This window comes from Spermophilus citellus (genome assembly GCF_964194105.1).
Source record: "Spermophilus citellus genome assembly, chromosome: 15".
Lineage (NCBI taxonomy): Eukaryota > Metazoa > Chordata > Mammalia > Rodentia > Sciuridae > Spermophilus > Spermophilus citellus.
This window is the reverse complement of record NC_138195.1, coordinates 26,317,872-26,342,788: the sequence shown is the minus strand read 5'-3', so window position 1 is coordinate 26,342,788 and position 24,917 is coordinate 26,317,872. Positions and strand designations below refer to the sequence as shown.

The window sequence follows — 24,917 nt, the reverse complement described above, 5'->3', positions numbered from 1 at the left end:
CACTCATCTCATTTACGCCTCTACTTAAATGTCATTCACTTGATCAGGCATTCTCTAGCTATCATAGGTTTAAAAAAAAATGACAAGATTACTCCCGTTTCTATTTTTCATAGCACTTACCATGTATAACATTGTTAACTATGCACTGACAACTAAAATAGTTTTTATTTGCAATCACAAATATAAAACTTTTGGTAATGTTAAAAGAGAAAACAATAAAAGTAGAAAGATATTTTAAAGTCTAATCGTTGAGGAAAATTCAGATTTAGAGAAAAGAAAGGAAATGGAAACCTGTGAATTCTAAAGGAAACTTTTAAACACAAATTTAAGATCCAAAGGTGTTTAATGTTAGATCTCTTTTCACTTATGAACATGTAGATCTCCCTCTCCATTTTAAGTATTACTAGTAATGTGTTTATAAGCTATTATTAGATTTGTTACAATGGAAAATACATAAAAGAAAACAAGATATGCTAAAAGATTAAAAAAAGTAGAATAAGAAATGGAAGAAAATGGCAAACAACCATTCAATGTTCACATATCAATTTTCTTAATCTGAAGAATTCTTGTCTATAAATAGAAATACATGCACACCCAACCACATACACCCCTATCTCATATAGACAAAAAATAAAATGAAGCCAAACAATTGCAAGACATACATGTGGAAATAGAAATAATTTTTAAAAGGGAATAACAAGGGAGGACAATCAGAAAGGGCTTTACAGAGCAGATGAGACTGAAATTAAAGCTGGAAACATAAGAAGTCAGGAGACATATAAGGGTCTGGGAAAAGGGTAGGGAAGAGAGGTAGAGGAAGAAAGAATAAAACTGTAAACAGTAGAGGCAGAAGTGTTGCATTCTGCAGAACTGAAGCAAGACCAGTGTGGCTAAATTTTGGGGAACAAACAGAGAACGTAGCTAGAACTGAGATGGGAGGTAGGTCTGTGCTAAATCATATGGGTCTTTATAGTACCTACAAGGTCTTTAAAAAAATGTTAATAATAGTGAAACAATCAAATCTATTCCTATGATCACTCTGAAGACTTGAAAATAAATTGAAGGGGAGACAAGAGTGGAAGTGGTGAAAACATTCCACACAATTTATTTTCTAAATTGACCAAATTATGTGCATGTATGAATATGTCACAATGAATCCCATTATTATATATAATTACGATGCACCAATAAAAATTATCTAAAAATCATTCCCAAATGCCTGAGCTTCTATTCATTTCTTTATTCCTCAATTCTTACTTCATATCCCACTCACCTAACTCTTCTTCTACACGTCTACCCCAGATTTCATCAAATAACAATGAAAAAGAATATGCTAAGGAAAAACGCAGCTTTTTTTAGTCTGTGTGCATAATAGTATTTCATTATAAACTTGTAGGTTATTGCTACATAAACACTACTTCTTTTTTTTTATTTGTTTTAATTGGTTACACATGACAGTACAATGACCTTGACATATCATACATTTGAATCAGATGGGATATACTTCTAAGTAATGAATAATTTAGTTTAAAAATGAGTCAAGATAAGTTCTTCAGTTCTTTACCCTAGAGGACAAAACACACACACACACACACACACACACACACACACACACACACACACGGATGCATGCATGTCTTCACCAATACATCCCAATGCTTTTAACTGACCTTAAAATTTGGAGAAAAATATCGGTTGGCCTTGTCTTTATTTGCTTTGTCAAGATCATTTTTTGTTAAAGTAAGAACTAGATATTCCTTGTCATTATCTGCACGTTCTATACTGCAAATACTATCGATTTCTTGATCACATAGACTTCCATTTTCTACTCTTTCTGAGGTTTCCTCTGGTCCTGGTATGAAGAACGTATTTACCCAAAAATGAAACATTTTATCCTATGAAAATAAAAGAAACAAATTACTAATTTTTTTTAAATGTCACCTGTAAATACTTGCCCCAAGAAGTCAACAAATTAAACTATATACATTCGATATTTCAAATAAAGGTAAATACAATCTGTGGGTTATCTGCTGCATTTACATTTATGAGAATTTTTCTTTCAAAATTTTAGTTCAAAAATATAATCTCATAAGATCAGAGATAACTTATTTTTGTCTTAAAATTATAAGTAAAATATTCCTTTTTAGTCCAATACTAGCTTTAACCCATTAAATCACAAATTTTCAATTCTGCATCAACACAGGTACATTAAAATAAGTTGGAAATCAGGGGCTGGGGATATAGTTCAGTTGGTAGAGTGCATGCCTCACTAGGCCCTGGGTTCAATCCCCAGCACCACCCCAAAAATAAATAAATAAATAAGTTGGAAATCACAATCTAGAAATTATACATGTGTTAACTAATATCAGTTAATATATTATAATTCTATTATAATTACCTAAGTCTGCTATATATTATATAATTCTATTATATTACATATAATACAGAATATATATGCAAGTTTTTATAGGTATTCTGCATCTGGGATGATGGGACAAAATGGGTTAAAAATGTTTTTGAGTTTATGCATTTGTAGGTATAAACAAAACTCAGATATTTTTCATAAAAGTTCTTGTGAGGTACTTCCCTCATGAAGCATGGCAAATACATTTTTACTTCTAAATCAATATTTAAATCTAACTGACTCCATTTTCTTCTATGAAAATGTATGCCTGAAAACTTTCATAATAAAATGGGAGTGGGGGAGGTTACCAATATAAAAGTTAAGCTTGTATGGTCATTTGACAGTTAATGATGTAAAGCCTTGTGGCATCTTATCTGGTGCCTCACACTGCCATATAAACTTTCTATTTTAATTTACCTTGAAATTTTTGTTTTTTTCCTCAAGAAGATGCTAAGACTCTTTAAGGATCTTAAGTTTCTTTCTAACTCATAATATACCTACCTAGCAAGAGAATCTTATACATGACAAGTCCTTTTAAAAATTGTTAATTACAGGGCTGGGGTTGTGGCTTAGCGGTAGAGCACTCGGCTCGCACATATGGGACCCTGGGTTCAATCCTCAGCACCACATAAAAATAAATAAGTGAAATAAAGGTATTGTGTCCAACTACAACTAAAAAATAAATATTTAAAAAAACTTGTTAATTACAATTATTTTAGCAAAGTCACAAGTTAGGAATTATATTTTACTTAGAAGAAAATAAGCTAATTAATAATATTTAAATTTCCAAAAATGTGGATTTCTAATATGTACTGATTATACTAAAACTGTTTTTTGTTTAAATCAGAGCAGACAGTTAAATAAGACAGGGAAAATCATGTAGAATTTGAAACTAATGTAAAGTAATCCAAGACATACAAAAATATAAATATTTAATCTTCGATTTTATGTGCTAAGTGTGAAGTACAGAAGAACTAAAATTAACACCTTCCTACAAGTACAAAGAAATGGTGAAGCAGGTGTGTGTTTTTAAGAGCAAAATATAAAATTTTATGTGTATTATGTATGTCAGAGTCTTATAAAGTACAAGAGAGGAAAAAAAAAACCCACAAAAACCCATAGCTTACTAATTATCTTGATTTTGAAGCATTTGCTAAAACTTTCTGGATTCCCAAAAATTATTATTTCAAAGCTACTGAGATATATTTAATTTTTATTTAAACACAGGAGTAAAAAATGTATTTCTGGTGAAAAATATAACTTTAATATTCAGTGATTTTTTTTCTAACTACTTGAATTCTGAATAAAGGAAATAACATTTCTGATAAGTCAGAACAGTGTTAAAATTTTTAGTAATAAATGAAACTTCCTTTTATTTTCTTTCAAAAGAAAAACTAAAAATTGAGAAAACTAAATCAATCTGACATGTCTAAAAAATAGTACTGTTTATATATCTAGTATGATTAATGAGGCAGCAACACCACACAAAATCAGTGCTTTTTTGCCATTACTACCTAAAAATTTTGCACTTTAAGCTCACTTTTAATGTGCACACTTAATATTTTAAACCAAGATAGTTTATTTTATAATCGAGCTCTTGCCTTCTCTAAATACAGCTTAGTAAAACACAAACCTCACTTTCTAAACCTGCATATTTAAATACCACTTTTTTCATTCCTTATTATTTCCTCTCCATAACTATTTGTCTCCTAGTTAAAAGGCTAAATATTTAGTGAATCTGGGAAAACTAAAAATAAAGCAACCAATTCTCAAGAAACATAAAATGGGGAAAAGTGGCTTGTGTCAGTACACAAGACCACAGAAAAGATCTTATTGCTGTCTATAAGTCTAGCATTTTTTAAACCTATGGTCCCATGCTAATTTCTTTTCAGTTAATTCACCATCTTTAGGGGATTATAAGTGACTGAATGGGAGTATGTACACAATCTAACACTTTTACAAAACTTCTTTGCATAAACCAAGTTAAGAAAAATTAATTTCGTGTTACAATGTCATATAGTTTTCCTTTTAACAAGATTATTTACCATTGTGATGTTCCATTGACACCAAAAGAAAGTAAAGCATCTGTATATTTAACTATGTTCAAGAAAGCTAACCACAGTTAATTAAATGTTCATCATAAAATAAAATACAGCTTTTAATCAATCTCTCTTTATAGAATGACGTCTGGCTTTAAATAAAAGATCCAGGGCTACTCTTACAGGTATGGCTATTTTGATAATTTCCCCCCAAAAAGTAAAGTGCAAACCTTTTTTAGCATCTTGTTCTGTTTGTGGAAGAACTCTACTTTGATGTCACCACACACAGGCAATGGCTGAGGGAACTCAAAGTACATGAACTTGTCTTCCCGTCGTGTGGGTCCTGAATTGGAGGAATATATCTTCACCTTTAGCTGGCAGACCACAAACTGAGGATCTGCATGGTTAAATACATACTATTTTACTTCACAGGAAATGCCTTCAACTGCCAAAAGCTATTTTAATGATCAATTATCAGCAATATAATCAAAATGGTAACTACGCATCTGTAATCCTGACTAAAATGAAATAGTGGAAATAAATGAAGTCAATGACATAATCAAGGTATGGTTTTCTACGATTTGAATCTATAAAATAAGGTTCCACTGGTAGGACAGTCAATTCCTGTCTCATGAACCAGTCCCAAAAATAGATATCTAGCAATATATTAACATCAAGACTTGACTTTTAAATTATGCTAAAAATCTTAATATAAAGTAGAAAATTAATTTTAATAGTTTTCTGGAATATTTGTGAATTACATAAATGGTAACTTTTAAAACATTTCCTTTGGTGTTGTGAAGGCTCTAGCCTGTGCCAAAAATCACAAAATAAAAATTATTACATGTTCGCAAGAGGAAAGAATATATAACCTATAACAAAGTCATAATAAATTCCTCAAGCATAAGACCTAGTATTTATGAAAATATTACCCATCATTCTTTTTTTTATTTAACCTCTAAGCCCACATTTCATTTTAAAAGTATATAAAGTCACCACCATGAGAAAGAGGAAATGATTTGAGATGTCTGCTAAGAAATGATCTCAAGTGTAAATTGCAGCATAAACCTCCCTTCCCTCCAAAACACAATTAATAACCATTTTGACTTTGGGCTGTATCTGTTTTTAAATAGTTGGTATAGTATAACTTCTCAAAATTCATCCTACTTTTATGTTAGCAATTTAACTAAAAAGGTGATACAGTGTGGAAGAGATTTTTGTTTTATTTTAAAATTCTACTCAAAAGTTCATTTATATCTAATAACTTCAGTGACTGAAATGAAAGATTCATTAATGTTAAGATTCTACAACTTTAAAAATTTCAAATTAAATAACTTGCCAATTCATTTGAGGCATAATTTATTTGTAGTATACTGAATAATTTTTTTTAAAGTCCATTGATTAATCTTAGGAGATAATAAAGTCTCAAAGGAAACATGACAAGACAATAAACAGAAAAAAGAGCTTGCATATAGCATATGAGAAATATATAAATGTTGTATATGTGTATGTATGTGTATGTGTGTACATATATATGTATATATCAGTTAAAATCCTCAGCACCTCAAAAGGCACTATTATCCTTCAAGGAAAAAAAAAGTTTCAGATTTATCAATGTGACCCAAGACTGCAAATGAGGCAAAAAGTCAAAGGAAGCTGAATGAAATTTCCATTTAATTAATACTCATAAATGTTTGCTAAAAGTGTATGGGGTTATTCTAACATGGATTTGTTAAGACACATATCATGAGGAAAGGTCACCCCAAAAAGGGGAAATGCTACACCAATAACCTGTCAATAAATTCCACTCCGTTGACTAAGGTTCAAAGTACAGGGAACCATTTTACAAGTCTTTATGTGATACTGAAATTTTCATGGGAAATCTAGCTTGAATAAAGCAAAAGACCAAGTTATGACTTCAAAGCTGTGATAAATTAGTCAAGATGAAAATGTTTTATAATCTTATTAATTTAAATCCTACTAATTCAGAATCTGGTAATACTGATTTTAGGATCTGAAAAAGAAAACTGACAGTATAATCCAGATTTCAAAGAAACTACATCTGAAATGCACATTTTCAAGAACTTGAGAATTGTTACAAACAATTCACAAGCTAATTACAAATTGGCATTATGCAGAATATCCTCTAAAAGCTAGGCTTAAAATGTTTTACTAAAAATTAATAAGTTGGTGTCGGACGCAGTGGTGCACTCCTGTAATCCCAGCGGCTCGGGAGGCTGAGGTAGGAGGATCATGAAAAAAAGCAAGGTGCTAAGCAACTCAGTGAGACCCTGTCTCTAAATAATATACAAAATAGGGCTGGGTATGTGGTTGAGTGACCCTGTGTTCAATCTCAGATATCAAAACAAAACAAAAATTAATAAGTTTGCCAGGTACAGTGGTACATGCTTAAAGAGCTGAAGATGTAGCTCAGAGGTGAAGTACCCTGGGTTCAATTTCAGTACCAAAAATTAGTAAGTTTCCTCAAATCATTAAGGAAAATACAATATGAATTTCACATTTTAGATAAAGCCTAACTTATCATTAGTCTAACATTAGTGTGGTCTTTTAATTCTTTGATGAGACTGACTGTTCTAAGGAAATGATAAGAGCCATACCTAGAGTAAATAAAAATCAAATTTAAAATTTCCTAGATTTATAGGTATAGATATGTGTATGTGCAGAGACAGAAACCCACATCGGCCAACTTTATTAACATTCTTAACCCTTTTAGAAAATAAAACAGTAACTTTCCCTTCATTTCAAAATATTAAAATAAGAAAATGGTTGCTAACCCCCGACAACTTTGCAGATTACTTTTCACCACCAGCTTTCTTCACTGATTCCCTTCTTCTTCCTGAACCCAAGTTGCCATTCATCATCTCAGTCCTCATCCTTTGCTTTACTCCAAGTCTTCCTATTCCTAACTCCACAACATATTTACATGAAAACGTTTCAGAAGTCTTATCTTTATGCATCCCAAAATACCAGATATCTCTCGCCTCCATCTGAACCTAAATCCCAGTAGTCACTGAATATCTCCATGTGAAAAATTCACTTTCATCAGATTTAAAACATGTTTGAAACCAAAAATTAATCTCAGACTCACTTTTCTTTCTTCTCCTTCCTGTGAATCATCTACATGAGCAGGACTGAAACTTTGATGAAAATCTTTGTATATCAAAAGCAAAGAAAAAAATAAACACCCATTTGCTTACTCTAGCACATCTGGCATAAGACTTTTGCCTTCTTCAATCTATACAACTGTCCGAAAAACATGGTTTAAATCTCTCATACTATTGTAATACTATATTTATCAAACCAAGCCTGAAATCCCCTTCAAGACTCTCTAACTCAGACATTCCATTCCTATTCTATGCTCTTTACACTTCTCATCCAGTTCACTTCCTTCTGATGTGCTTTAGTTCAAAGCTATTTCCTATTACCTGCAATACTTTCTTCAGATTTAATGCCAACCTAAACTACATGCTTTCCCCAATATTCAATAAAGAGCTGGTGAACTGCCAGGCACAGTAGCACACACCTATATAATCCCAGCAACTCTGGAGGCTAAGACAGGAGGATATCAAGTTTGAGGTTAGTCTCAGTAACTTATACAGGCCTGTCTCAAAATAAAAAAAATAAAAAAGACTGGGGATGTAGCTCATTGGTAAAGTGCTCCTGAGTTCAAGCACCAGTAACTAAAAAAATGAGAGAGACCAAAAAAAAAAAAAAAAAAAAAAGTTTGCCCACACGCAGGCTGAAGAACTTCTTTCATGAAAATGTGTTGACAGTTTCCAAACTTTCTTTTTGTGAAAAATACATTAATAATTTATAAATAAAGCCTCCAATTTAACACGATATTAACTGTATTTTAATACACAGAATTAAATTAGTATATAAACAAGAAACCAGAATATCACAAAAAATTTAGAAATATTTCAGTAGTTAATAATTTTAAGTCTAGAAATGTAATGCTGTGAGAGGGTTTAAATATGGGCAGGCCAAGTAGAAATTAAAAAAAATTTGCTAGAGAGGTCAATGTAAAAAAATTATACTAATGATTACTGAACTGAATGTTCTCTCTTTTTCTCATTATCTCCATAAAATCTTTCATTTGGCTCTTAAAATCTATCCTATAGGAAGTTTATTTTCTTCCTTTTCATTTCCTCTGATTCTGCTAAGTCCCTACATTAATCACCTCAAACACCCCAGTGCCTCGCACTCAACAGTTTTAAAAATTGTACTGAGATTAAAAAAAAAAAAAAATCAATGCAGTTCTTAAGAAGCCTATCTGTGATCTTTGATAAAGTTGCCTTGCTCTTAAACAGGAAAGATCTGGTAGATAATCCCATCTACTTGTCAAACATTAAAAAAGAAAAAAAATAAGGAAGTAATTTTCTAGGTACAAATTAATTTAGGGACAAAATATGTTTAATTTAAACAAATATTTTCAAGAAACAAAGCTTAAAGCTAGAAACCTAGCCAGGTGTAGTAGCGTACACCTGTAGTCCCAGTAGCTCAGAAGACTGTGGTAAGGGATCTCAAGTTGAAAGCCAGACTCAGCAACTTAGAGACAGCAAGACCCTGTCTCTGAATAAAATATTTTAAAAAGACTGTGGATACAGCTCAGTGGTTAAATGCCCCTGGTCTCAATCCCAGGTACCACCAAAAAAAAAAAAAAAAAAGCTAAAACCACTAACATTGCAAAATATCACTGAAATATTATTAGAGTTGTTAAAAGAAATAATAAAGTGGTATCTTATCTAGAAACCACATAATTGTCCTCTAAATACTAATAAAATATATTTTTGAACATGAAAACATGACTGACCACTTCCAGGTTGTATTTAAGTTCCAGGATTAAAAACCGTTACGAGTCTCTTGATCCAGGTAGTAAGCTTCCCATCAGTCTAGCTAAGAACTCTAGCCAAGAATAGCAGAGAAGCAGAATAGGATAGGGATGGATGAGGTAGGCTTACAAAGGTTAAGATAAAAGATAAATAAACTAGAAGCAGACATCAGGACATTATTTATACTTAGTATTTATTTAGGAGTTCCAGATTTTAAAATCTCTGTATTTTATTTGATGAGAAAACTCAAAGAAGGGTAGATGGTATGACCAGGGTTGTATAGTACATTAATGACTGAGCTACGATTGGAACTCACATCTGAATCCAGGTCTTCTTCCTCACTTTACATACTCTGACTCAGTCTTCCCCACCCCACCCCTACTCATTATACTTGAGCTTGTTGCCAAGTCCTATCACTTTCCTTTCCTTTTCATTGTTCTGTCACCATAAATGTAAATATCTAATATTCTTAAGATGAAAGAACTAGTCCCTGCCCCAAGACCATAAACTGATGAATCTCATTGTCACTCTTATGTTGAACCTCTATGAGATAGGTTTTTCAGTCATCTGCTCAGAATTTAAGCTCCATTTGGTGGTTGTAACACAAAATACTTCCTTAATAAAATACAATTTGACTTCAAAAACATTAAAACCCACTGTTCTTGGCTACTCAGTCCAAGGAGATGAACAACAGAGCCAATTAATTTGGATACTTCAGAAATAAACTCATTTGCATAAAATTTTCAATGTGGTAAATTTCTTTCTAGATTTTTATATACACTTTTGCATGTGTTAAGAAAAGTATTCCAAAATATAAAAGGATGAGAGAATTTAGAGCACTTACTGCAAGTTCCGCCACTGAACATTGGAATAGTTTCAAACATCATCTTGTGAAACAACAGTGCCACTGGTCTATAATCCAGATGATTCTTTAACAGGTAGCTATAATAATACACATAGCGCCTCTGACTGGGAATAGTTACTCCCTGGTGGATAGAAAAAAAAAATAGAGAAACAGAGAAAAAAAGAAAGAGAAAAGCCAAATTCAAATGGAAAGTTCCATTATAGTTTTTCTACTAAGTTGCTATGGTAACTGGGTTGTACCCATTGGAAAACATATACATATAAAAAAATTGACCTTAAATAATTAATACTTAAATCCAGTTCAATAACAGAGTAAATCAGAACAACATCAATACAAAGAAAAATATCTGAATAACTTTACTTCCTTCAAATACAATAACACCTCATTTATTCAAAACTCACAAATATGCTCTGACCCTGATCCAATTAGCAAAGGTCACTGCATATCCAAAAATAATTGTCAAAGCCCTCTCAGCATTATAGCTTTGTTCTTTATACCAATATATCCCACAAGAATTTATGGACTCTTATTAAATACACAATTCCTCACAAATTTTTCCAAGCAAAAGTATATCAGAATCAGCAGATTAGATAATGCAAACTGCCTTTTAAGAGGCAGACAAAGCAGTAGGAAAAAGAAACATTGGCTTTAGAGCAGGAAAAAAAATAGGAGTATTCAGTTTACATAAACGAATCCAATAGTCCACTAACAAAGTTACTTAAAGATGTCTCTGTCCCATACATCTCTTTGTTGGAGAAGCAAGGAGAGTATAAAATGTTTTAGAAAATACCAAGTATTAAAAATGCTTTAAATATAATTAACATATTTAAAAGGAGAACCTGAATTTCTAAAAAAATTGATGTATGCAATAATATGTTCACTAATGAAGCTGAATAAATGAGGTATTAAAGTCCTTATCTAAGGTTTTTTTTACTACAAATGTGACTTAAGAAAAATTCAACTTAGAAATATAAGGAAAATAATAAACAACATTAAGTATAATAGTTAGAAGAAACTTATTGAAAAATCATTCTTTAAAGTATTTAAAAATTCTCATAGTATTTCTTTTAAGTTATCATTAGCACCTAAACTTCCCCAATGTGTTAAAAATTCTGTACACAAATATCCCTTTTTCAATGAAAAATATAAAGCACATTTTTGTGAATTTAAAAACACACATGCTGAATGTCACACTAGTATAATACAATCAGTACTTTTTAAGAAGATACTTACTATAATAGAATCAGTGTTTTTTTTAAAGGTTAGCATTTTATTATAAACACACATACACACACAGTTGAAAAATGGATATAAACCATTTGAAATCAGAACAAGTGATTTATGATTTTGGTCACAGTAAAGAACAAACATTTTATAGTCAGAAGACTTCTATTTGAATGCTCATAGTCAAAACACAAACCCCAATTTGTTTCCTCAGGAAACTGAGGACAATATCGTGTACCCTTCCTTCGTAACAGGATTTTTGTGAAGAATAAACACCAAAGCAGTTAAACAAAAGCAAGCTAAAAACTACAAATGATATATAGTTAACAGTCTTAAAGTTTAATAAAGTCTACCTGTGTTAAGATATAGTTCTGGGATAGCTGGAATTTTATTTGTATGTATTCTTACAGGAACAGTAGTAAAGTAGCACTATTTTGAAGAAGTGTTAAAAAAATTAACAGTAAAAAAGTGTCCTTAGCACTTAAAAATGTTTAGGCTCCAGATGGTTTATCAATACATTATTTTATGCAACTTCATTAAACAACTTGTCATTCATTTTTTAAAATATCTTTTTAGTTATAGATGAACACAATATCTTAATTTTTATGTAGTGCTGAGGATTGAACCCAGTGCCTCACACCACTGAGCTATAATCCCAGCCCCTGTCATTCATGTTTATCAAAATAAACTCAGAGAAAATAACAGATGGAATATAGATGGGAATGATACTTTTTTGAACCATGTGAATTTATTATCTAGCCAAAAAATTAAATAAATGTAAAAAAAAGTCAGTACAAGTCTATAAGAAACCAAGTTGTAAAGTTATCATTTGTTGGGACTTAATGGATGGTAGATATTTTTTTCTTTATCTCCATCTTTGGCACAGGTTTATATGCGATAATAAAAGGTTTTCAGAGCTTTAAAGTTTTCTCAAGTGGCAAGTGACTGTACATCTATAATGTAGGTGTTTCAAGATTCAGTTAATCCTTAACAAAAGGAGGTAGGCAAACATGTGAAGAATATATGAATTTACTAGTTGTCATCACTGAGCGAATAATTTACGTGTGAATACCAGCTGAATCTAAATTATAAACTTCATAACATCCATTTAATCCCTATAGTTCTTTCTGCTATGGAAGGAAACAAAGCTCAGAGTCAGTAGTGATATACACAGAGTTATAGAGAAGTTAAGGAACCTCAGCAATATGGCAAAGGTCTAGGCAGAAGAAAGGAGGTCAATTTATCTTTCATACCACTATTGAACTAATTTTATAAAAGTATAAGATAATCACATTGCTGATTAATTCAAATTAAATTAATTCACATTAAATGGTATCTTGGTGTCCACCCAAACAAGGACTTATCACATAGTATAATTCAATCACATAAATATAGAGCCCCAACCTCTTTTTCCACTTTCACCTCTCACAATTCTCTTGTGCCAACAATTACTCCTACTTTTGGTCAAACTATTTGATTTCTCCTAAATTGTACTTTCTGGTTTGCTCTTTCTAAAAAAAAAAAAAAATCTTTTCTCAGATTAAGATGTAACAGTAAGGAGGCAGTCACCTATTGAGTTTTACATATTTCCTAACATGAGAAACCTTTCTAATGTCACCTCCACACTATAATTCTACCTCCTTTTTAATACTTAAAAAGCTTATGTTTCTTTTCTGTCTTCCCTTGATTGGCTTTAAGAGAGATACAATGATTTTATTGGCATTTTCATATTGTCAGTGTTTAGATTTATTAGTTCAAATGGTTTACTGTTTCCCAATTCATTATATTATCTTTGTTAATTCTTGTTATTAATCTTAAAACCTCTAAAATGAATCTGAGTTTCCTCACTGACTCAAAAATTGTTTAAGAACATGGTTTTAAATTTCCATATAAACTTCAACTAAACTTAAAAAAAAAAAACTAAATTATAATCAAGAAATGGGGCTTGTATAATTTCTATTTGGGAGTTTTGTTTTTTGTTTCTTGCAGATGGACTAATGAATTATTAACCTTGGTAACTATTTAGTGGATGACAGAAAAATAAATACATTCTTTGGGCTAATTTTATCACATTATTCAAACCACCCACATATCTTATTGTGTGCCTTCTTGAAGTATATTAAAGGCTTCTGCTGTCATTAATTTTTTAATAATTTTTCCATTTCATTCACCTTTTGCTTGATACATTTTAATGTTAGTATAGCACCCATTAAGTTCATAATTGCTAATATGTGGAGTATATCCTGTGTTAATATAAAATGACATGATTGATCCAATTACACACTTTTTGCTTTAAAATCTACTCAGATACTGAGATATCATCATCCTCTTTTGAGACTTACATTTTCTGATTTGTCTTTAATCAACCATTTATTTTTAAGCCTTATTTTATGTAAATCTCTTTTATGTGATTACTCTTAGGAAAGAGACTTTAAAGCATAGATTACACACCTTTTAAATCTATAAATACTGCCACAATACTGTCAGACTAGACTATCACCTTAATACCACAACACACGATGTGTAATATTTGTTCATATTCTATGTGTCAATACTCTCAGATCACCTTCCCTAAGATAAATTCACAATCTGACTCAAGTTCAAAGAGTGATTTTCTAGCCAAGCATGGTGGTACATGCCTGTAATCCCAGCAACTCAGGAAGTGGAGGCAGGAGGATCACAAGTTCAATGCCAATCTCAGCAACTTAACAATGCCCTAAACAACTAAGCAAGAGTTGTCTCAAGATAAAAACTAAATCAGTGATAAAGCACCCCGGGATTTAATTCTAGTGTCCGTCCCTCAAAGTGAGTTTCTACTTCAGTACTTTTCTGGCACTTAGAAATAATGTAGATGTTTCAACATATCAGTGTTTGCTTGAAGCCTACAAAGCTGTATTTCAGAATGATCACAATAAAATTATTATATGGATTTAGAAATGGCTGTTATTGTAATGACAACATGTAACAGTACTGTTATTATTTGCCAATATTCTACATATACTCCTAACTCTAACTCAACAAGATGTTATCACCTCTATTTTAAGGATAAGAAAACAGTCTAACTGCATGTAATTACCTCACTCAAAACCAGGATTTGAACCTAAATGTGAATGAGTTTGAATCTCTTACTCAGGAGTCCTTACTTACGAACAGCAGGTGTATTAACTATGTGATTTGAATGAGGTCATACCCTCGTTAAGCTCTTATTTTTCACATCTATGAAGAATCTTCAAAGTTTAGAGCATTATTATGCTCCAGTTCTATGAAAGTAATTATGAGTTCCATATTAAAATAGTGTTGCATTATCCACAGAATCCTTCACAATTAACTGTGAAGCAGACATCTCTGCCCAGCATCTTTTCTTCCTGCTTTTTGGGAAGTTATCATTCTCCCTGTAGTTTAGGGATGCTGAATTTTTTTCTTAACCTTCAGATACTTGTCCTAATCAGAGAATTCCATTTTCTGGTCAGAATATTTGGTTCAGAAATGGGCACATGCACAGTCCAGGAAAATCATAACTTAACTGAGAAATTTTCGCTCAAGTTGTAGTCTCTTCCTGTTGCAGTTGACGAAGTAGTTAGAATGCAAGCCTAAAGCTACAAGGAACAATACCTTGCCATTACTTACAGAGAGAGCCTATATGAAAGTATGAAGTATATACAGAAGAAAGAAGAGGAGGGAGCAAGGAAGGGAAAGAGACTCCTGATAACTGTTTAGCATATAGATCTAGGCCAAAGCTTTTAAGTTATATAAATTAATAAATGTCTTCTTTTGTTTAAGCTTACTTGGAGAGTTGGGTTTCTGCAAGTTGAAACTGAAAAAGTCCTCATACAGTGTAAGGTAACTATTTTTTTCTTTTTTAAGTTTCAGTTTCTACTTTTGCGATAGAAATAACTTAGGAAAAAAATTAGACAACAGAAAGAACACTGGGTTTGAGGTTAACTAAGAGATATAGTTTTGAGTTATTTGATAAAAAGATTATGACTAAGGGCAGACTACTCTGCAGATCTGTTTATTATTTATATTAGAATAGTTTTTAATTAAATAATCAGATCCTTCAAGGTATAAAAATTCTATGGTTCCCTGAATCTACAGAATGGATAACAGATTTAAATAGCATGTATCACAGGAACACAGTTTAGCCCAGCAGAATTAATGTTAGGAAAAATAAGAATGTTACATTAGGGGGTGGCGCTGTGGCTCAGAGGTACATGGCTCACCTCACACATACAGGGCCCTGGATTCGATCCTCAGCATCACATAAAAATAAATAAAATAAATATATAGTGTCCAACTACAACTAAAAAATAAATATCTTTAAAAAAATAATATCACATTAGGAGTTTTTAAAAAACAATATACCTTATGTGTTTCAAATGAAGAAATACAAAAAGTTCATTAGGTTACAATATAGGAAAATTTAGTAAACCAATTAGAAAAAAGTAACTTGATTATGATATTAAGTCATAAAAATTCATCCCCCAGGAAAACTAAAAAATTTCTTCTTTAAATTTTCATTAAAGGTAGGATCGATGAACTCATGTACAGAGTTCATGATATATAGGAACTTTTTCTCTTAATAACTGATTTGGAAACAAAGAAAATGAAAGCTGCCCGATTCCCTCCCAAAAGAAGTTTAATGAAAGAAAATAAATATTAATGCTTACTTGCCACTATTCTGGAAGTGGGAGAGGGTGGTAAGGGAAAAGAAGAAAATAGCAGTGATTCTATGTAGGTTTGTCATAAAATGGAAATTAACCTCTTTGAAGTTGGAAATTTTAGGAATCATTCCAAACTATATACTTACCAGCATTCTTAACATGCTTTAACTCTTTTTTCATAGTTGACAATAAATGGGACTTATCTTTTATAATACTACAAATTAAGTGTAGATGCACACAGTGTTGGGCACAGGAGAGATGGGAACCCTGAAACATGCTTTCTTAGAGGGGGAGGGGAAAAAACATAAATGGCTTGCTTTTGGATAATTTAGCATACTCATAGTCAAATATCAAATATACAAATGAATAACCCCAAAGGAAGCCTAACATACCTTCATTCTTAAAAGATATTGAATAAAAGGGGTCGTCCTTCCCTTGAGCAGTTACCTCACGCTCAGAAATTTTTTCTTTATAGAAGGTATCAATTGCTTGACTTCCCTGCAACAAGTCACAGTCTCAAGTACTAATTAGACACTCCTAATATAATGCTACATTTTGTGGTCAGCTTGCACCCAAGACCCTGCCATGTAATTTACATCACTGCATGCTGCAGATATGTCATAACTGGGTTAGATTGTAATAGGTCAGAATATTTTGAGAGTCTCTGCAAAGTCTACCAATTTTCATGAAAACTACCTCCTTTCTCTTCAAAACAAATTGAAAAAAGATTCTGCTCCCATACGAATGTCACAAGAACACAACTTTCTTCAGCTTCTTATGTTTCTCTATAATTAAGGATATAAGTAAAATAACATTTAAGACAGTTTTAATGAAATTAATTCTATACAAACTGTAAAATAGATAACATATATTCATCTCCTGTAATAGTGGTTCACAGTTTAAAAAAGATGTGAATGCACAAGCTCAACTTAAAAGGAAATATTATCAGATGTTTTAAGAAGAAAATTACTTTAGATAATCATATTTATGATTATCTGTGTATTGTGGCACACTCCTATAATTCCAGAGACTCAGGAGGCTGAAGCAGGAGGATGTCAAGTTCAAAGCTAACTTCAGCAATTTAACAAGGCTCTAAGCAATTTAGGGAGATCCAGCCTCAAAGAATAAACCAGGCATGGTGGTACATGCCTGTAATCCAGCCTCTAATCCCAGTGGCTCAGGAGGCTGAGGCAGGAGGATAGAGAATTCAAAATCAGTCTCAGCAACTTAGCAAGGCCCTAAGCAACTCAGCAAGACCCTGACTCTAAATAAAAGATATTTAAAAAGGGTTGGGGTTATGGCTCAGTGGTTAAGGACACTGGGTTCAATCCCTGGTACCAAAAAAAAAAAAAAAAAAAAAAAAAAGAGGAGGAAGAAGAAAAAGGAGGAGGAGAAAGAGGGAGGGAGAGAGGAAGAAAAAGGGCTGAGGATTTAGCTTAGTGGTAAAGCATCCTGGGTTCAATTCCCAGCAATCCCCCATATACGTGTGTATATAAAATATAAATATATATAAACAAACTACACACATATACACACATATACTTATGTATATATATAATATACATATGTTGTTGTGTACGTTACATATATATACATACATATATAATTTCACTAGAACTCTAACCATCACACAAGTGACATCACTGAAAGCTTTAAGACAACTAAATTGAAGAGATTTTGAGAAAGTGTACAGCCTTAAGTTTACAAGACCAATACCCTCAACTTGTTCTCTTTCTCCTTAAATCAGGGGTCTTTAAATGTTCTAGCATCTGTAAAGAATATAAACCAAGGAGGCTAAGGTTGTGGCTCAGTGATAGGGCGCTCACCTAGCTGGGTTCAATCCTCAGCACCACATAATAATAAATAAATAAAATAAAAAGGTATTGTATCCACCTACAACTAAAAAATATTTTTTTAAAAATAAACATTTAAGCCAGGCATGGTGGTGCACACCTGTAATCCCAGCGGCTCAGGAGGCTGAGACAGGAGAATCAAGAGTTTAAAGCCAGCCTCAGCAATTGCAAGGCGCTAAGCAACTCTATGAGACCCTGTCTCTAAATAAAATACAAAATAGGACTGGAGATGTAGTTCAGTGGCCAAGTGCCCCTGAGTTCTGTCCCCAGTATGCTCCCCTAAATAAATAAATAAACAAACAAACAAATAAATAAATAAATAACATTTAAAAAATAAGAATATAAAACAAGGAACCTTCAAAATAGACTTATTTCATCAGTATTATCTAAACTTTCAGGAGTCTATATAAATTATTCTGAAGAATCTCAAAATTCTTTTTTAGTTCAAATATTTGTGAACTTGATAATGTAGAAAGAAATTTAACAATGCAGCAAGGGACTCAACTTTTACTCTCAATGTAGTCATTGACATATAGATAATACTGATGACAATATTTTACCTTTCTAGACCCATTTTATCATCTATAAAATAAGAAACTTTAGAGGGGGTGGGGAACCCAATAATCTTAAGAGTTTTATCCATTATTCCTAGTTTTCTAATGCTGTTTCAAACTAAAATGTAAATGCAAACATTAAGTAAAACACAATTTAGTCAACATCATCTGCTCACAAATTTATTTTTTGCCTTTTAATATACACACAGGGATAAAAGGTAGGAATACATTTCTTCAGGACCTGTGAATAATTCATCCAAAACATGGTCTAGGTATATGAACTAAGCATGAGCTAAGAACAGTAAATCTCGATGATTCATTTTATTCTGACACTAAAAGTGATCAACTTAGCTAAAGTGATCAACTTAGCTAAAACCACTTAACTGTGCTTTTAATACCTTGTAACAAATAAACTTGACAATTTTATCAAATACATTCCTGGCAGTTCGCATAGATCTACATTTTCTACTTCCTACTAGCCCATCACATTCACTTGGGGGAGATGCCAAGAGAGAGTAGTTCTATATTACTACTTTTTATCACATGACACTGTAGGATTTATGTTTTATTTTCATAAATACTTCTCTAGCAATCTTTTTACTCTGGCCCTATCTCACAATATTCCATGGGGCTTCTTGCCATTTCATTAAACACCCCTTCCTCACCTCTAGAGAGAAACAGAACTGACAATGTTACCAGATTGTGATGACTAAATATGATCTGACAAATTAAATATGTCTTCACTTTTTGATTATGAAAATTTCTCTTGGATTTAACTTGAACTGGATAGACACAGAGAAAGTTTGAGCATCCTTAGATTTTACCTTTATCTTGAACATGATGAGACAGATTATCCCAAATGCTTCTTACATGGCAAATTATCACCATCAGCAGCCTATAGCCAACTATTCAGAAGAAGCACTTATTATCAGACAGAGTATATATGCACATATGGAAGGGAAGGTGTGCTTAAGAGGAAGGAAACAGGGAGAAGACGACAGTACATTTGAGAGCACAACTTAGAAAAGCCCAGACCATTACAAAACTCTTGTTTGACCCAACTCAAAATCTTGAATAAAGCAACCTACCAGGCTACTGGTTAATGTCAAACTAACAAAAAGCCACACAGTTGAACATGATGAAAGCAAACATCTCAGAAAGAGTCAAGCACGTTTGTAGCAGAAAAATGTTTCAAAACCTCTAGAATTTTTTTCCAGGTGGACATATTTTTATTTCATGAAGGGAGACACAATTCAATCTACTACAGGCTGACTGATTCACCCAATAAAACGCATAGGACATGATATTCATTTGTATCACAATGAGATGTCAAAACCTCTATCACTGACTTTTTTTTTTTTTCTGAGACTATAAAACAGGTCATGAAATGACTGGAAATTCCACCTCCCTTCAGCAATATGACTTCTTAGTGCGCCCAGCTAGTAGTTTTCATCAAATACATACATGGTCACACAATCAATGAATGATGCCTATCTTAAGAGTTATTTTTGAAAATTTTGGGAAACATTGATAACATTTTCAAAATGGCGAAGTTTCTTTGCCAAGAAGAAACCTCAGTATTCCGTAAAAAACAGTACACCTCAATGTCAGGCAGCGCATCTGCTTTTGCTGCACTAGCGAAGACAGAAGCTCTCCATGCCATCGTCACTCACTGCTTTATTCATCCATGTGCTTCAGAGAGGCAAGACTCACATTAATCCTGAAAGAAACCTTATCTGTTGTTGTGAAAGTACTCTACTGCTTTGTAAGTGCCAAGCTTTGAATCATAGCCTATGCAAGAACTGTCATGAAAAAATCTGTTGTAAAAGTTGCTAAATTCATAAAAGCCAAGACTTTAAATCAAGACGTTCTCAAACTCTTTTAAAGAGTTTAACTCTTCAACTTTAAAACTGAAATGTGAAATCATAATGCTTTCCGTCATAACACAGCACTAATGATGCAGATACTGCCAAAAAATTATTTCATTAACTTGAAGGCAAGGAAAATGATGCAGCATGAATTTATCTAAGAGTCTTGACATACTCTTATTTCTTGACACAAGCTTACTTTCATTGGGCAAAGGAATCTACATTTTCCATTTGGTTCTTTTATTTGTGAGATTGCTTTTGGTGAAAACAAGTGCTGAAAAGCCTAAGTCGAAATTGAATGGATATCAAAGATGGCAGGTAAGTTGCAAAGTCAAACAAAATGGCACAGTTTTTACTTTTTACTTTAAAAAGTTAAATAACATTAGCCCATTCCTTAAAATTTACTACTAAGAAAACTAAAGTTTAATTTTGGTTAATTTATACCACTTTGATTTATTCATCATTCTCATATACTGTGGCCACTGATATTTGTATGGAAAAAAAACTCATAAATAAATTGAAGGTTTCTTTTATGATCTATGTTCTTAAATAAGTTTCAGTGCAATTAAAAACCATAAGTAAATTTTTTTATGTATCCATGCCTATGTTTAATGGGAAAACACTTAAAACTTTCATCAGATTTGGTACCAGGGATTAAATTCAGGGGCACTTAACAACTGAGTTACATCCCCAGCATTTTTTGTATTTTATTGAGAGATAGTGTCTCATTGAGTTGCTAAAATGAGGCTGGCTATGAATTCAAGATCTTCCTTCCTCAGCCTCCCAAGCCGCTGGGATTACAGGTGTTTGTCATGTCTGGCTTTCATCAGATTTTTTAAAGCTATATAACATGAACAGGTTTTTTTTTTAAGCTCCTAGCTTACTAAATCTAGCGTTCTGCTCATCACACAACTTTTATACTTTACCAAAACAAAATTTTTTTACCCGACTTTTAATACCCAATTTTGTGAACTATTTCCAATAAATGGTACTTTGACGTCCTTACATATAACTCAGAAAGTCACAAAGACAAACAAATGGTTAAAAAACAAGAGGTGAAAAAGAAACTGATACAACTACTCAGCTTAAAATGATGAATATGATAACCTCTATTTGTTTTGAAGATGAATGAAGAAGAAATTGACTTATCCTGGAGAAGAATCTGCCTAGTTATAAAATTATTAAAACTACAACAAATTTTTGATTAATGTCTCTCTCCCTAAATGAGTTTTCTCCATCTGGAGAGGTTTGGGTTTTGTTCTACTTAAAGAAACGCACAAAAACTCTTTTTAATACAAAGGATATTAAAAAGGTAATATGTTTTATTATACTTACCATCCAAAGAAATTGACCCTTTGAAAAATCATTGTAAAAACCTTTCAAGAGTTTGCTTTTTGCCCTCAAATGCACTAAGTTAAATTCGTTGCTGATTTTTAAGGTCTTTAGTTTTCTAAAAGACTGAAGAATCAGATTAATTGTAACTCCATTTTATAATTATTCACATGAAAGAATGAATTTTATTATAAATGATCACACTTTATTAGGTAATAATCATATTCAGGTAATTATCCCAAAACATTTTATTCTCAAGCAAGCTTCAGCGACAGTAAGCTTACTTTTGATTGATATGCAGGGGTGTTTTTGATTGGTTTGTCTGTTTTTTGTATACTGGGGATTTAACCCAGGGATGCTTCACCACTGAGCTACACTTCCAGCCTATTTTATTTTTTCTTGTGAGATAAGGAAAGTTCCTTAGGGCCTTGCTAAATTGCTAAGGCTGGACTCAAATTTGTGATGCCCCTGCCACAGCCTCCCAAGTTTGTGATTGTAGGCATGTACACCATGGCCAGCAATATGCTGTTTTTAAAATGCTATTTTATAAGGATTTTTGTAAGACCCAATATGTAATAAAGTTAATGGGTAAGATTTGCTATCATGATATAAAAACAGCAGCATGATCTGAAAAATTAAATGAATTAGATACCTGTTCATACAGAAGTTGGGGCAGTACTTGATTAAAATTTTTGAAAGAAATTAGGCATTAACAACTATCTTTTTAAAATCTCTTTTCTAGAGGATGGGAGTAGATGGGAATAGGGGGATATTACTCAAACTATACAAAGTTTCGATTAGGCTAGATTAATAAGACCTGGAGACTAAAAAAACAGCATGATGACTACAGTTAATAATAATGTACTACAAACTTGAAAATTGCTAAGAGAAATCCTAGCAGCTCGGAAGGCTGAAGTAAAGAGGATCATGATTTCAAGCAACTCAGCAAGACCCTGTCTCAAAATAAAATATATGTGGGTGGTGGGGCCACATGGCTAGAGATATGGCTCAGTGGTTAGGCACCCCTGGGTTCAATCCCCAGTACCAAAAAAAAAAAAAAAAAAAAGAAAGAAAGAAAGAAAGAAAAGAAATCGCTACAAAAGTATATCTCAAATGCTCTCCCCACAATAGGGAGAAAACAATAATTATATGAGGTGATATGATGAGTAGACTAATTGTAGTAATCATTTCACAATACATACATGTATCAAAATATCACATTATATCTCAAGAAAGGTGAAGGGGAAAAAAAGAAAAAGAAAAAAGTCTGTCTTGCAATAAATTCTTGGATCTAGAAGAAGAAAGGAAGAAGAGAATATAAAACTTACCTTTTTGTCTCTGGTCCTTACTTCCCCATAGAAATCTAGGGCCTCTTGTGCCTTTAAAAATTTGCCCCGATGTAATAAATATGCACAAATCATTACACCAGTCCGTCCCTTTCCAGCTTTACAGTGAATTGCTGCAACATGATTGTCATCTTCACTTAGCCATTGGTCAAGATCTTCACAAAAGGGTTTGATAAGTTCTAGCTGTGGTGGGTTATGGTCTTCAAAAGGATACTGTGCAACTGTGGTAAAAAGATAACCTCAGAGTAAGAAAAAAATCTCTCCTGAATTTTTAATTAAAAGTAGGTAAACTTTAGAAATGTTGCATTATAAACGTAAGTGTTTGAAAGAAAAACTAAATACAAATTCCTTATTGCTCATTAACTTTCTGATTTTTGAAGAGAGAATATTCTACTGCTAACTTCTAAAAGTACCCAAGCATTATGTTTCTCACTTCATGAAGGAGGAAATTGCTGTAAGACTGGGAGCAGAGGTCACAATACACCAGAAGTATACCTGAATCCAAAATGAAATGTCACCTGGGTCTCTAAATGCATTTTCTAACAAAAAAAAAAAATGAATAACAATATTTATAATACTGCATCATGACAAAAAATATTTCAAAGAAAGTATAGATTACCAATAGAATCAACTGTGGAAAGGACTATATTTTAACTTCATAAAATAAAAATGCTGTGGGAAAAAAATGTGCTCTATATGTGTAATAAGAATTATAATGCATTCCACTGTCATATATAAATATAGATAAATAAATAAATGAAACTGAAGCAGGAGGATGGCAAGTTTGAAGCCCACCTCAGCAACTTAGCAAGGCCCTAAGCTATTTAGTGAGACTCTGTCTCAAAAAATAAAAAATAAAAAGGCTAGGGATGTGCCTCAGTAGTAATGTGATTCTGGGTTCAATCCCCAGTGCCAAAGGAAAAGAAAAAGAGAGAGAGATGGTTTTACAAATCTTAGTGTTATCTATACATGACTCGAAAAGCATTTACAAAAGAAACTGAAAAAAAATTACTTACAAAAGATTACAATTGTAGTAAAGTTATAAAATGAAGTTTCAGATTTTTTCACATAAATTATTAAAAATCCAAGACTTCTCTGTTCCCTAAGTTAGAGTTGAGGTTTTTTAAAATCTGCCTAGAAACAGGACTTTAGATATATCACTATTAAATTTTTATCATTTAGTATATGCATTGGTTTCAATCTATTAAGAAGATCCTTAAACATCCTGACACCAACGTACTAATTATTCTATGTCATCTAAATATGTGAACACTATGTCTTGAATCTTCAAGTCATCATAACATAGTAGAGACTACAATCAATTAAATCCTTTGGTATGACAGGAAAGCTCTTCTGATAGATAATGACTACTGTTACATACAGTTAGTGGGACAGTTTTCACATAGTCATTTGCATAACTAGACCATTATTTCATCTTCATTTCCTAAATGGCACACAAAAACATTCAGGAAAATCTGTTAAATATCTCTTTAGAGATAAACCTTGCCAGACATGGTAGTACACTCCTGTAATCCAATGACTCAGGAAGCTAAGCCAGGAGGATCACAAGTTCAAAGCCAGCCTCAGCACCTTAGTAAGGCCCTGAACAACTTAGGAAGAAGACCCTGTCTCAAACTGAAGAATAAAAGGGCCTGAGGATGTGGCTCAGAGATCAAGTGCCCATGGGTTCAATCCCTGGTACCAAAGAGAGAGAGAGAGAGAGAGAGAGAGAGAGAGAGAGAGAGAGAGAGAGAGAGAACAAGAAACCTCAACCAATGGCATGCTTTGTCTAGTAAGCAAAAACCTAACTCTACCTACCTACCTTCCTACACACACACATACAAAACCATTTTTAGTGAAATTAAACTGACTGTTGGTAATTAATGCTTCAGAATTCTCAGACCATCTATTTAAAAAT

The 24,917-nt window shown here is 32.5% G+C and overlaps 1 protein-coding gene across 2 annotated transcripts in view; it reads right to left on the bottom strand.

The window, feature by feature from the left end:
- The window catches only part of PTEN (phosphatase and tensin homolog), an 87,210-nt gene that overhangs the window by 7,482 nt on the left and 54,811 nt on the right, over positions 1–24,917 (bottom strand). Inside the window, exons 4-7 of one of the 2 annotated variants that reach the window (XM_081267097.1) lie at positions 22,982–23,220; positions 10,141–10,282; positions 4,674–4,840; positions 1,671–1,895 (exon numbers count right to left, since the gene is read on the bottom strand). In XM_081267097.1, the coding sequence (XP_081123223.1) occupies positions 1,671–1,895; positions 4,674–4,840; positions 10,141–10,282; positions 22,982–23,220 (773 nt within the window). The remainder of the gene's footprint in view (positions 1–1,670; positions 1,896–4,673; positions 4,841–10,140; positions 10,283–22,981; positions 23,221–24,917) is intronic. The other variant, XM_081267098.1, reaches the window with a different exon arrangement.